Below are 14,370 nucleotides of genomic sequence, written 5' to 3'. Positions count from 1 at the left end.
TTCACGTCCGCTAAATATTATCTTAGCCCTGGCACATTATACATCTGTACAAAGCTGCAGATGAAAGTATGGTGTTTTATGAACGCTATGCGCTGTGTCAGAAATGTGTTTGAATTCTCTGATAAGGTTTGTGAATTCTTTTTCAAGTTAATTTTTTTTTTAAATGTTATATGATTTAAGTAGCGTTGTTCAAAGCGACAGCTACAGACTAAATTACATTTGAGTTGAATGGAACCGTAGTCTTAAGCGGAATAGAATAGAGAATCCATCCTCTTCCCACCATTGCCATCGCCCACTGAAGCACCCTGTGTTTGTTGATGCCTAGTGTTTACCAGGGGCCTCTGGGTGGGTGGGTGGGTGGGTGAGTGTCCCACAACCCCGGTGTCACCAGAGCCCCGGCCTGGGCAGCACCAGTGCAGGAGCGGTGGCCAGAGACGTGCCCACTACCCCGATCCCCACCCCTCCTGCATCCCATTCCACATGGCTGGCCTTGCCTTTAGGGTCAGTGAGCCTGCCCCATCTACCCCCCCACCACCCCACCCCCCCACCCCCACGTCCCCCCCTGCCTGCTCGGGGGTGCCAGGTCCAAGCCCTGATCCAGGCCAGGGCGGGCAGCACCTCTTGAGAAGCTTCCCCCCTGCTCTCGGTTCGCCCTGGTTGGGCGGCGGCGACCAGGACGGAGGCCCTCGTTACCATTCAGTGCATTGTTCACAGTTCGTGAACTGGTATGAATTCACACAGAGCGTGTGAGGGCTCCCGTGGAGCCGGGGAGAAAAGGGGGGTGGGGGAGGTGGGGTGGGGTGGGGTGGGGGAGGCTACGGCAAGCCGGAGAGGGCATTATGTTGTAAACATCCATGACAGTGGACATTAGGATTAATGCTGTGTTAAACAAGTGCTCTTTTGTGTGGCGCCAGGCAATGTGTGTCAGTGGCATTGTGCGTGTTCAGTCACGTGAGCTCGTTCTATCTGCGCCTATATGTCCTCATTTACGTATGTGGGTTTGTATGTATAGGAGGTGTAGGTTTACGATTCCCTGTGAGTTTTGTGTGTTGGTCAGATTAGGTGAGTGTGTGTTTGGGACAAATACCCATCCAGCACTCCTCTTCATTGGGTTCTCCAGCCAGCACTCCTGTCATTTTGGTACAGCACTGCCACCTACAGGTGTACACTGACAATTGACCACTGAATTGATCACTGACCTGACGGAAATGTGTCTCCATGGTTTAAAAGTTGATACGTGTATCTAAGGATTTATCCAGTCACATTTGAAATGTCTTAAGGCTTTTATCATCGTAGGCTGCCTTGAGTAGTTGCAGGTAAATACACGAAAAAAGTTTCACTGTATGCACAGGCATAGAAGACTAATCAGTGCCATACATATCTTTGATGGTGGATGTGTATCCGAGTTTGTATCCGTTTCTTTTCTGTGTATGTCGGTGTGTGTATGGATGTGCTCGGTAAGAGGCAAAGATTATTGAGGAATCAGCTGAACAGACTGTATTTACACCGGCGCACTGCTGGTTGAATGTTGTTTTGATCTGCCTCCTTTGAAGTGCAGCTTTCTCGAGTGTCTGGTCTGAAGGTATCTGAGTGGATGAAACCCTTGCCTCCCATATGCTGCGAGCTCCGGTGTCACAGGCATGTCTTCAGCAAGCGCCGTCGCAGCTCACACACTGGCTCCTTGGTGTAGTGTGTATTTTTGGATGGGTAATGTTTATGTCTTTGCATATATTTATATATATCTGTGTGTGTGTGTGTGTGTGTGTGTGTGTGTGTGAGTGTTCAGATGAGCAGTGGCTGTAGCTGCTGTTGGCCTCAGGCCCCTAGGCTGCTAATTAGTCTCTGTAATGAAGCCTGCAGTGCTCTTCTGAGAAAGCAACCGAACACACACACACACACACAGTCTTCTCTCTTTCTCACACACACACACACACACACACACACACACACACACAGAGAGAGTCTTCTCTCTTTCTCTCTCACACACACACACAGACACACACAGTCTTCTCTCTCTTTCTCACACACACACCTCATACACGTAGACCCACACAGCACAGAAACGTGCATTGCATAGGTTCATACAGGACATACAAACAGGCACATATGGACGTTACCCTAAAGCATCCACACAACACAAACAAACAAACATACAGGTAGGCTAAACCTGCAAAACACACAGATGCACACACGCCTTTGATGCGCAGCATTCCCAAGTGTCTGGCTATTGAGTGTACGAAAACCCTTACCTCCCATATAGCAGCTAACCATATACTGTGAGCTACAGGTAAGCCCACACACCACAGTGCAGTGCATTGCACACATCCATACAAGACATACTAATACATTACCCACATTCAGAGGTGGTTCTTATGAGATACACTCCTGCGTTTGGCACTGGGGATATTATAAGGCATTGATTTCATACCACAGTATCTTGAGGTGTTGTTGTTGTTGTTGTCGTCGTCTCAGTGCACATGTAGGTGGTGTTATAATGTATTATGCAGTGGGGACAGTTTATTTTCTGTACTCCTGGGTAGACAGGGCTGTGGTGTCGGAAACTCCTATTGCACAGAGTTAGCGAGACGCTGGGCGAATGATGCTTTGTTTACCAGACAGATCTCCCTGGACTTAGTGGAGGAAAACTGTCGTCTTCTTCAGTCAGATCTCTGATCCTGAAGGAAAGCCATCTTTGATCTTCTTTGAAAGGCCTGTGCGAATGTGTGCCTTTTGACAGATAGTGTGTGTGTTTGTGTGTGTGTGTGTGTGTGTGTGTGTGTTTGTGTGCGTGTGCGAGTGACAGATAGTCCCACCAACAAACAGAGCAGCGGGATATCTAAATCAGTTTCAGCAGGGACCCTTTCTCTCCCCTTGCAATGTCCAGTTCTTCCTCCCGTTGATTGACAGGCCGGCAGTAATGAGCCACAACCAAGAGCTAACACACCTTCTTCTGCCGTTCGACTCCGCTCTGCAGGAGGGAGAGATCGTTAGCAGGAGAGTAAGGCATCCATGCAGTGACCTGTAGATTAAAGCAAGCTGAACTTGTCAGTATGGGAAAGGTATTAGAAGCCGCCAAGCCTAAGAGGACATCACTCACGGGGAGTGTCACTGAATGCTTGTGGAGCTGCCAGACTGTGTCTGAGGGACAGCAGAGCCAGGCTACATCTAGCTTTGAGTTTGTTGCAGGAGAACTGGGGATGGTGGGGTAAAGCTGTCAGGCTTGATGACATCCTGTTGTTGTTGTACACTGTGGCAGTACAAGATTCTCGTACCAGAGAGAGTTCACTGGTAATGTTTGAGTTTTTCTCAGGCCTCCTCACAGTACCGAAGCGCTCCTGCACCCCGACATCTACAGGGGATGGTTGGACCAACAGTCTCTGTGCCGGGGGGTCACATCCTGCCTCTAACCCTCCCTGTGTGTGTGTGTGTGTGTGTGTGTGTGTCCTCAGGAGGAGCCCATCACGTTCAGTGAGGAGGTGTTTGTGTGCCACCGCTCCAGCGCCATGAGGCAGTTCCTGCAGAACGCCATCCAGCTGCAGCTTTTCAAACAGGTCAGCTGGCCCCTATACTCACATACTCACACAGACCCCATACTCACACAGCCCCCATACTCACATACTCACTTATCCCACACACTCGCATACTCACATACTCGCATACTCACATACTCACACACTCGCATACTCACATACTCACACAGTCCCATACTCACATACTCACACAGCCCCATACTAACATACTCACATACTCACACAGCTCCCATACTCACACTTACATACTCACACACTCACATTACTCACATACTCACATACTCACACACTCACATTACTCACATACTCACATACTCACACTCACATACTCACACACTCACACACTCGCATACTCACATACTCACACACTCGCATACTCACACACTCACATTACTCACATACTCACATACTCACATAGTCACATACTCACATACTCACACACTCACATTACTCACATACTCACATACTCACACACTCACATTACTCACATAGTCACACACTCACATAGTCACATAGCCCACATAGCCCACACACTCACATACTCACACACTCACATACTCACATACTCACACACTCACATACTCACATACTCACACACTCACATTACTCACATACTCACATAGTCACATAGCCCCCATACTCACATACTCACATAGCTCCTATACTCACATAGCCCACATACTCACACACTCACATAGCCCACATACTCAGTCACACACTCACATAGTCCCCATACTCACATACTCACACACTCACACACTCACACACTCACATACTCACATAGCCCCTATACTCACATACTCACACACTCACATAGCCCCCATACTCACATACTCACATAGCCCCTATACTCACATACTCACACACTCACATAACCCCACACTCACATACTCACATAGTCCCCATACTCACATAGTCACAACTGGATAATGGACTATTCTGTGTCTCGCTTGTAGTTTATAGATGGCCGTCTGGACCTGCTGAATTCAGGAGAGGGTTTCAGTGACGTGTTTGAAGACGAGATCAACATGGGGGAATATGCAGGTGAGCCCACTCTCTCCTTTGAGAATCTCATTTCTGATACACAATCTCATTTGTCAGTAGTCCTTGAATTCTTCTCTGTGATTGGTTCGGCTGTCTTTTGACCCGTTATCTGTGCTCGGTCCACAGGCAGTGACAAAGTGTACCATCAGTGGCTGCTAACGGTGAAGGTATGCATACTCACAGGCTCCTGAACTTGTTTTCTCATCTGACTGTGACGAAGTAGACTCTTATGAGGGTCTATTGCATTGTGAAATCTGAGTACTTGTGTGTCTTTTGTGTGTGTGTGTGTGTGTGTGTGTGTGTGTGTGTGTGTGTGTGTGTGAGTGAGTATGTGTGTGTGTGTTTTTTGTCATCAGTATGGTAGCTCTCCAGTAACCTGGTGTGGGTGTGTGTGTGTGTGTTTCCTCAACAGAAAGGTGGTGGGGCAATATTCAACACCGTAAGGACCAAGGCCAACCCGGCCATGAAGACCGTCTACAAGTTTGTGAGTGCTGTCACGAGTGCTATCGCACATTCCTCGTAACTTTTTGTAACTAATGCGCAGCTCACATTTCACATCAAATTAGTGTGATACACAGCAGTGTCTCGGTGTAAGAACACACACTTCCAGACAGTTCATCTATGCATTTACATATGTCAAACCGGCATAAACAGAAGGGACTGTAGGGACCGTCTCTGATCATAAGCATTCCAGCATTCCCTGACAGTCGTTGGATGGACAGTTTGGGATCTCCTGTTGGGTAGAATGAAAGCAGGCACCACATGAAGGGACAGGGAGAGGGATGTATGGAGCGATGAAGATGAGGGATGAAGATGAGGGATGAAGGCAGGTATAGGGGGATGAAGAAAAGAGAGGGATAGCAGGCTGACAGATGAGGGTGTGGGGGTGGGCGTTCCCTTTCAGACAAAGAGCTACTTATCAGCTTTCACATGATCGCTAGGTGACAGCTGACGTGAACCACCTTAAACCCCTTACACACACACACACACACACATTTCACACTCACGCACATATTCACACTCACTCACTCACACACTAACACAAACACACACACACACACACACTCTCTGGCCTGGTCCCATTGCTGCCATAGTCACGCTGTGTGCATGTGTCTACCCCACAGGCCAAAGACCACGCCAGGATGGGCATCAAGGAGGTGAAGAGTCGACTGAAACAGAAGGTATCAAAGCTGGGGGCTCTGTGCCACGCGCTGCTGTGGGACTTAGGACTGAGGGTTATGTGTAATGTGTTCATTAGACTGAGGGTTATGTGTAATGTGTTCATTAGACTGAGGGTTATGTGTAATGTGTTCATTAGACTGAGGGGTTATGTGTAATGTGTTCATTAGACTGAGGGTTATGTGTAATGTGTTCATTAGACTGAGGGGTTATGTGTAATGTGTTCATTAGACTGAGGGGTTATGTGTAATGTGTTCATTAGACTGAGGGTTATGTGTAATGTGTTCATTAGACTGAGGGGTTATGTGTAATGTGTTCATTAGACTGAGGGTTATGTGTAATGTGTTCATTAGACTGAGGGGTTATGTGTAATGTGTTCATTAGACAATGATGTATACAATGATTCCTGCCTCTTCTCTATTAAGGTGCATTGTGAATTTAGCCTCCGGTGTAACATTGTGTGCATTGAGACATTATATGTCATTTTATTTCATTTATTTATTTTATTTATATTACATATATATATATATTCAGTTGGTTAGGAGTGAGTTTTGAAGGTAGTGAAACCAGCTTTATTTCTTCTGCATGTTTTATGTTGATTAATTGATATCCTTCTTTTCACAGGAGTGATAGTGAAGTAGAGGAGGATAATTTGATCATTTATTCAATTTGATTGTGAGAATTTTGTCAAGACCAAGTTTAGGAAACTTCTGGTGTCCAGATTTGGTCTGCTACTACTGCACACCTAAGCGTAAAAACACAACACACACACACACACACACACACACAGAGATACACATACACACACACACAGATACAAATACACACACACACTCACAAACGGCTATGATGATGAAGGAGATTCTGATTCTTACCAAGTCCCCTTGCGCCGACCGTCTCTCTCCTTCTCCCTGGTTTCATCGACACACTCCACATCCCTTTTCCCCTCTCGTTGTCACCTTTGACCTTTTTACGACCCCTCTCTGACCCCCCCCCCCCCCCCCGGCCTTCGCGGCTCTCAGCCGTGCCTGCCCCGTAGCCTGTCGTCTCTGCCCCTCACTCTGCACCAAGATCATTCCTGGCCTTGCATCTCTCCTTTCCCCTCCGTCCAGGAGCTGACGGAGAACGGCTACTCGGCGGCCGGCGAGGACAGCCAGAGGCCGCCGCCGCCCCCGCGCTCCCCCTCTGCCGACGGGAAGGACCTGCGTGCCTGGGACGACCGCCGGCCAATCACAGTGCACTTTGGACAGGTGAGAGCTGGGCTGGGCCTTGGGAATGATTGCTGCTCTGTACAGGAGGGGTGGGGGGGGGGGTCTGATTTTAATATGCTGTGTGTTTGTGTATGTGTTTGTATGTTGTACGTTTGATCGAGTGTACTAGTGTCTTTTAGTACTGATGTGTGTGAACGAATATCTCAGATATGTTCCTGTGTGTGTGTGTGTGTGTGTGTGTGTGTGTCTGTGTTTGAGTGTTGTGTTGGGCGTGTGAGAATCTGTAGTTGTTGCTTATTTTTGTACCTCCACTGTAAATAGAATCCCATAGATAGTCACTGCACATTTATATATATATACGCCTGGTCTCCATGGCTACAGATGGTGGTGGCCCCTGAGTAAAGTAATCTGTCATGCTCCCACCTTGAGGATGTCGGGCGCCACACGTCTAGGCCCAATTACACCATCACACAGCGATGAGACTCGCAGATGGTCATAACATCTCATTGGGTGGGCTAATCAGCAACACCTATCATCAGAGAATCAGCATGCTGCGCTGAGTGCAGATCCAGGATCAGTGATTTGTTGGGGGGAAAAAAATCAGTATTTACACAAGTTAAAACTAGTGTAAGAGCAGCCATTATTTTGAGATAGGAAAATGGGTCCAGCAGTTATTTTGTTCCTCTATAATATGTTCCTGCTTCTGCTTTAGCTCCTCTCCCTGAAGGATAACCCGCAGCTTTTTTACTGATGTAATGCAGTTCAATCCCACAATAAGCAGCATCACCTCCAACCCACCCCACCCCACCCCACCCCACCCCACCCCCCGCCTCCCCCCTGGCCACACAGATGGTGAGAGTCGCCAGAGGGGGAAAACACCCTTGAGCAGAACCCGTCTCAGAAGGGGGGCAAGAGAGCGAGGCACATAGAAGAAAGCCACATTAAAATTCAGTATTCAATTTACATTGACAGTGTTGATCTGCAAGCTGAGAATCGGCTCCCCTCAGAGTAATGCAATCTGCCTCCCGTTTCAATCTCTTCATCTTCATCTTCATCCTCATCCGCCTTGAGTCTGCGGCTCCGCTGTGTTCCTCGTAGGACACGCTGACAGTTCCTCCGTCACCTGACGAACGGGCTGATCAGCTGTGCGCGCTTCTCTCTGTGTCTGTCTTTGTCTTTTTTAATCCCGCCCCGAGCCTCTGAGTGCTTGTCACTCGGCTCCTGTTAAAAGATGCGGGCCGTCACGTCACGTCACGTCACGTCACGTCGCTGCTCAGCTCGCAGGCGTCGCTCTTCAAAGGCGCCTCTGTTCTCCTTCTGTGTTTGGCCAACACAACAGCGCGCAGCGCTCACGCTTGGTGCACGCGCACACCTGCGTGGCATGCATGCCTGCATTGTTTGTGTTTGTGTGTGTGTGTGTGTGTGTGTGTGTGTGTGTGTGTGTTTGTGTGTGTGCGCGTCTGCGTAATCCGTCACGCTTACCGTCATCATTAACGAGGAACTCCTGGCTGTCGTTGCCACGCCAACGTTGCTGTCATCTCTCCTCGTTCGATCTGTCGGCTGTCCTCTCACTCTTCCTGGAGGTGGAGATGGAGGTGGCGGTGGAGGTGGAGGTGGAGGTGGAGAACGCGACCGCGAGGGGGAAGCCACTCTTTGTTCCTCCACAGCATCATTTCTTTCCCCCGGGCCCCTCTGATGGGCCTGGTTCATGAGGAGCCTTTATTATATGTTGGGGATTCCAACAATAACACTGTCAGCAAAGTCATACAAATTGTGCTTTGCTAAACATTCTCTGAAATTGCTCTTGAGCTCACCAATAGAAACACAGCCACGTGGGGCAGATCATGTGGTACACCGAGAGGATAAGACTAATGTGTTGTGTTCCTTTGACCAGCTCCCTCACAGTGGCTATGGGCCGTATCGTTTCTAAATTATATCTCTATCGCTATGATATTATAATAAAGCCATTTATATGATCATTTAAAGCTATACTTTAAGGGTGCTTTGGTGCGGATGTGTTCTGATTAATTAAGCTGCTAGAAAGGTTCATTATCAGACTTTATTTTACATATTACATCGCATTGTTTGAATGACTCAGGATGAGTATGTCACTATAGTTGTTTATGACTGCAGTACTGTGTTTGTGCGATCACATATCAGTATGTGTGCGTGTACATATTTGCACATCAGTACTTGTGTGTCTTGAGTGTGTATGTGTGTGTGCGTCTTGAGTGTGTGTATGTGCGTGAGCGTGTGTGTGTGTGTGTGTGTGTGTGTGTGTGTGTGTGTGTGTGTGTGTGTGTTTTTTCACTATCTGACCCCCGCCTGTCTCTGGCGCAGTCAGCACCTGCACCCGCACGTCCGCCGCCCCCACGCCCCCCCCCTCCCAGGCTCCAGCGCAGCAGACCTGTGAGTAACCGACCCCCCCCTTCCCTCCGTCCCTGCCCCCTACCTGCGACCTTTAACCTCCGGCCTCTAAACCCTCTCCCCACCTCCGTCTGAGCCTGTCCAGCCCTACTTGACCTCTGGGTGTGATGCAGTGCGGAGTGGATCACTGGGCAGGCTGGCATGATCCACTGTACTGGCACACTGGCACACTGGCATACTGTCTCCTCTGATGGATGGTATGAGCGTGGGTATGCTCCTTCTGGCCTCCTCCACGCAAGGCATACTCACAGCACTGCACTGTGTGACCCTTGACCTCACACATCTGCCTCCTCTTCAACTGTCTGGGCCACAACAACTAGACTTGCAGTGTGTTTGTGTGCGCGAGTGTGTGTGTGTGTGTGTGTGTGCCCAAGTGTGTTTGTGTGCGTGTGTTTGTGTGTGTGTGCGTGCGTGTGTGTGCGCGCGTGCGTGTGTGTGTGTGTGTGTGTGTGTGTGTGTGTGTGTGTGTGTGTTTGTGTGTGTGTGTGTGTGCTGACCCACCACATTATAACAATGACTATAGCTGTAACACTCACGTTTGCCTCTGGCCCATCTCTGATTTGTCCTTCCAAGAAATATCTTGATCCTCACACACTTTTTCCTGCAGCATGTAACTCTTTCACCCCCACAGGAACCCCCTCTTAATCTGTCATGCCAACATAAAAACTATGTCACCAAATATGTACTAAAAAAATATATATATATATAATGTGTATATAAGATATTTGTCTGTTGCTGCTATATATTATTCCCACATTGAAGAGGCTCATAATGTATGGCTGAGACGTTAGCAGAAGTGTAGCACAGTATTACCACCGCGCCCTGGACAGGCTCTCTGTATTATTAATGACCAGCTAGGGTTCACCTACCTTCTCCAGCAGCACTTTCACTAGCCTCTAGGTAGCAGGTTCCTCCGTCTCCATCTGCATTACAAGCAGCTCAAATACAGTCTCTTCCTCTCTCTCTCTCTCTTTCTCCCTCTCTCTCTCTCTCTCTATATCTCTCTCTCTCACTCTCTCTGCCATCAAGCACTTTTGTCAATCCCCTATCTTTTCTTTATTCTCTGTCTATCTCTCTCTCTATATATCCCTCCCCTCCTGCTCTTCTCTTCTCTTCTCTGCTCTGCTCTGCTCTCACTCTCTGCGTTGTTCTTTGTCTCCTAATGAAGTCCTCGCCCTCGTTTCCCTGAGTCCAGCTTAAGGCTTCTCCTCGCCACTTCTCTTTTGTCAGCTCAGCGCTGCGCTAATTAGTCCTGTTGGCAACCCCCGCCCCCGTCCCACCTGTCCTCTTCCTCTTCCTCACTCTCCTCATCCTCAGACTCTCCATCACCCCTTTGTCATCTTCTCCCTCTTGTCCTCTCTCTTCCGACCTCCTGAGCTCTGGTGTCTGTGTTGACCTCCCTGACCTGATGAGAGTAGCCACCAGGTCATGGAAGGAGGAGGTGGAGGGTCAACTCTTAGTCATCATCATCATCATCACACTGTTCCTCCTGTGCTTCCCTGCCAGGGTGTGTGTGTGTGTGTGTGTGTGTGGAGTGTGTTGCTGTAATGAGTGGAATGTTGTTGGAAATGTCTTCATATGGAATAACCCCTTGAGATGTGCAATCTCGTTTTCAAGGGGGTCCACAACGACAATCGGACAGTAAACATACATTGCATGAACATAAAAACAACAATAAGACAGGACACACAAAAACAACAGACAGCAAACTATCAGCAAAATTGCAGCAAGACATCTGTGTAGCATAACAGGGTGTGTGTGTGTGTGTGTGTGTGTGTGTGTGTGTGTGTGTGTGGACTGTGTTGCCGTTGGGAATGGCATGTGTGTAGCATAACAGGGTGTGTGTGTGCTGAGTGTGAATCTCAGTGTGTTTCTCTGCATGTTAAATTGCGTGTCCTCTTGTGCACACTAATGTGTGTGTAAGGCTTGCTGATCACATTGAGAGCAAAGGTGTTCTAAAGGGTAGAGCTGATGTAGTGTCTAGTGTGTGTAGGATGGAAGACAGGCGTGTCTTGTGTGTCATTCATGTCATGGTTGTTTGCAGGCCCGTCCACCCAGGCCACTGGTAGCAAAGAGGCCACGCAGCAATGTGGGCATGGAGAACAGTCCAGAACAGTAAGACACACACACACACACACACACACATGCACTCACACGCGCACACACACACACACACACACACACACATGCACTCACACGCACGCATTCACACGCACGCATTCACACACACACACACACACTCATACACACACTCATATACACGTGCACACACACACACACACACACTCACTCATACACACACACGCACACACACACACACACACGTGCATAGACTAATACAGTCATATGTCCAACTATACACATCCAAGCACGTTTTGGATCTTTGGTTGACGGGGCAATACTGCAAATGGGGTGGTGTGACCAAGAACATGAGAACGACATCATCAGATACACTATTCCCATCTGCTTTAGTGCCGTCATTATAACCCCCTCATTATCTTCCATGTTCTAAATCAACTTTGAGTTATTGGCGTGCAAGTGTGAGCGTGTCACTCGTCTTCACACCTGGACTTCACACCCCACGTTACGAGATCGCAGGGGCGAGTGTTACTCAGGCTGTGGAGAAGGGGGTAGGAGGGTAGGAGGGTAGGAAGGGAGGGGACAGTTATGGTGGTGGGGGGGGGGGGGGTGTTTGGCTGACTCAGCAGGTGCAGTTTGACACTAATTAACTCTCGCACGTGTGCCAGACACCCCCGCAGGGCACGTCCGTTTTATTCCCATTAACCACATCCACACGTGACCACGGCCAGGGAGGAACAGAGCTCAGTGCGCACCAAAACACCAAACACTAAACACTCGTTACCAATCGCAAGCATTACTGAGTGCACTTATGATGTCTCAGAAATACACTTGGCTCATGAACGTGTGTTTTTGTGTAAGACTGACTCAGTTTCCTCAATTAAGTGGTCTGAGTAAACACACACGCATGCACACACATGCACGCTCACAGACACACACACACACACTCGTACGTATGCATACGTTTTTTCTATTCCACTCCTCTGTTGACATGTCACTCAGAGTTGCAGATAGTGAGGAAACTGGCGTGTAAATGGTTAAGATGTCTGTTCTTACATTCACACCTACTTTGCCAACCTCGAGCTCGCGAATGAAGCTTAATTAACCGTCAGCCTTAACCATATGCTTGCCTTATGTCACTTGACTGCACCCTTCACACTCCACGGGATCTGTGAAGAAGGATATGTCAAGGGCTTTGTCTTCATTTGATGAGTGTTATCTATACGTTGACATCAAGCCCACAAGCATCAGGGCTGTTATTTAGTTTTCCTGGAAGTTCTCCTCAGTTCTTGATATTTCCACAACTTATACTTTAGCTAAACTTTAAAATTTGATACACATTTACTGATTTGTTAGGTACTTGGTTTCCCTTGAGACATGTCGCCTTTTATCCTTCTTAATCAGAGGTGCACTGCCATCTTGTGGACTGTTTGGTATATTGCATGAACAAAAAAAAAAACATTGCTGATGTTGAAAATTTGAGACTCCATATAGACAACAGACAATGTGAAACTTTATATCAGGAACAAACTAGCAATACACATGTCTCAATAATGTATATATTGTGTTTTAGCAGCTTAACAGGTAGGGCAAGGTGCTGATCCTTGAAGACCGTCCTGAAGTCTGAACACCTCTTGCAGTTGACGTAACTGGCTAATTGACCAACAAATCAACAGCAATCCAGGGGGGTATTCGTCGTACGTGGTTTAGTGACAAATCTGGATAAGTTAACTCAGAGTAAGTGGTAAACCTCCTAATAGAAGAGCCCTGTGACGTTGTTTTGCTAGGAGAATTAACCAATGGGGGTTCTTTTATTAGGAGGTTTACCACTTACCATAACTTATCCAGGTTTGTCACTAAACCACATATGACGAATACCCCCCTGTAGTGTCAGCTCACTGTGATGATTCAAACACTCATGATTCCAGTGTAAATGCTGACTCATGATTCAAGACCAGTGAAAATTGCTGACTGATGATTCAAGATCAGTGTAAATGCTGTGGGGAGATCTCTCTTGATTAAATGTAAAAAAAATCTCCGCCGAATCCTCTGAAATCCACCTCAGCAGAGGCCATTGCTCGTTGTTTTGACGGAGTGAACAATCTGCTTGTTTACAGTGATTTCCTGTGCAGTACAGCCATGTTATTTCAGTTGAAAGGCTCATGTAAAACAATCAGTTGAATGTACAATGACTCTCTCCCCCTTTTTTCCTCCCTCCTTCTCTCACTCCCTGTTGTCCCCCTCTCTCTGTACCCTTCTGGTGCACGCCTGTGTGTGTACTCTGGTTCGGGGCTGCCTCCTCCTCCTCTTCTTCTTCTTCTTCTTCTTCTTCTCCCCCTCCCCCCCCCCTCTCTCTCCCTCCCTTGTCTGATCAGCTACATCCGCCCCACGCGGCACTACACCGTCTTCCTCTCCGAGGACGACTCAGCCCAGGAGCCCCAGCATGGCGACGACTCCATCACTGGCTTCCCCGAAAACTTTCTTTTCTCGACCCCCTTTGAATGGTCTCCCCCTTTTTCGCTTTTCTTCTCTTCTCTCTGCTTTGCTCGAAGCTGTCTCATGTCTCATGGGCATGGCCATCCCTGCATGGTCTCTCACGCACACCCGCTGACCAAACAATGGCATTCATTGCATTCTGATTGGCTAGCTTTGCGTGGCTTTAAGAGATGATTGGCTGTGAGCGAGATCACATGACCTGGTGTGTTTTTCTCCATGTCCTGGGTAACAGACTAACATGGGACATTGGTTGCTTTGAGGAGCAGGCTTCAGTCATGGCATGCCATTTCATACTAATACAAAACTTAACTTGAGATATATTTTGTATTAAAAGTCTTATTTGAAAGAAGGCTGTAAATAGTTTACGTGTGTGTGTGTGTGTGTGTGAGAGAGAGAGAGAGAGA

At 48.0% G+C, this 14,370-nt stretch overlaps 1 protein-coding gene across 5 annotated transcripts in view; it reads left to right on the top strand.

The window, feature by feature from the left end:
• dennd1a (DENN/MADD domain containing 1A) overlaps window positions 1-14,370 on the top strand; it is a 96,571-nt gene that overhangs the window by 76,215 nt on the left and 5,986 nt on the right. For 2 of the 5 annotated variants that reach the window (XM_031578157.2, XM_031578155.2), the window contains 9 exons: window positions 3,450-3,551; window positions 4,487-4,574; window positions 4,701-4,741; window positions 4,987-5,058; window positions 5,699-5,755; window positions 6,866-7,003; window positions 9,305-9,373; window positions 11,436-11,506; window positions 13,846-13,974. In XM_031578157.2, coding sequence (XP_031434017.1) covers window positions 3,450-3,551; window positions 4,487-4,574; window positions 4,701-4,741; window positions 4,987-5,058; window positions 5,699-5,755; window positions 6,866-7,003; window positions 9,305-9,373; window positions 11,436-11,506; window positions 13,846-13,974 — 767 coding nt within the window. The remainder of the gene's footprint in view (window positions 1-3,449; window positions 3,552-4,486; window positions 4,575-4,700; window positions 4,742-4,986; window positions 5,059-5,698; window positions 5,756-6,865; window positions 7,004-9,304; window positions 9,374-11,435; window positions 11,507-13,845; window positions 13,975-14,370) is intronic. The other 3 variants (XM_031578159.2, XM_031578156.2, XM_031578160.2) reach the window with 3 other exon arrangements.

This window comes from Clupea harengus, chromosome 12 (genome assembly GCF_900700415.2).
Source record: "Clupea harengus chromosome 12, Ch_v2.0.2, whole genome shotgun sequence".
Classification (NCBI taxonomy): domain Eukaryota; kingdom Metazoa; phylum Chordata; class Actinopteri; order Clupeiformes; family Clupeidae; genus Clupea; species Clupea harengus.
This window is presented reverse-complemented; position numbering and strand designations above follow the sequence as displayed.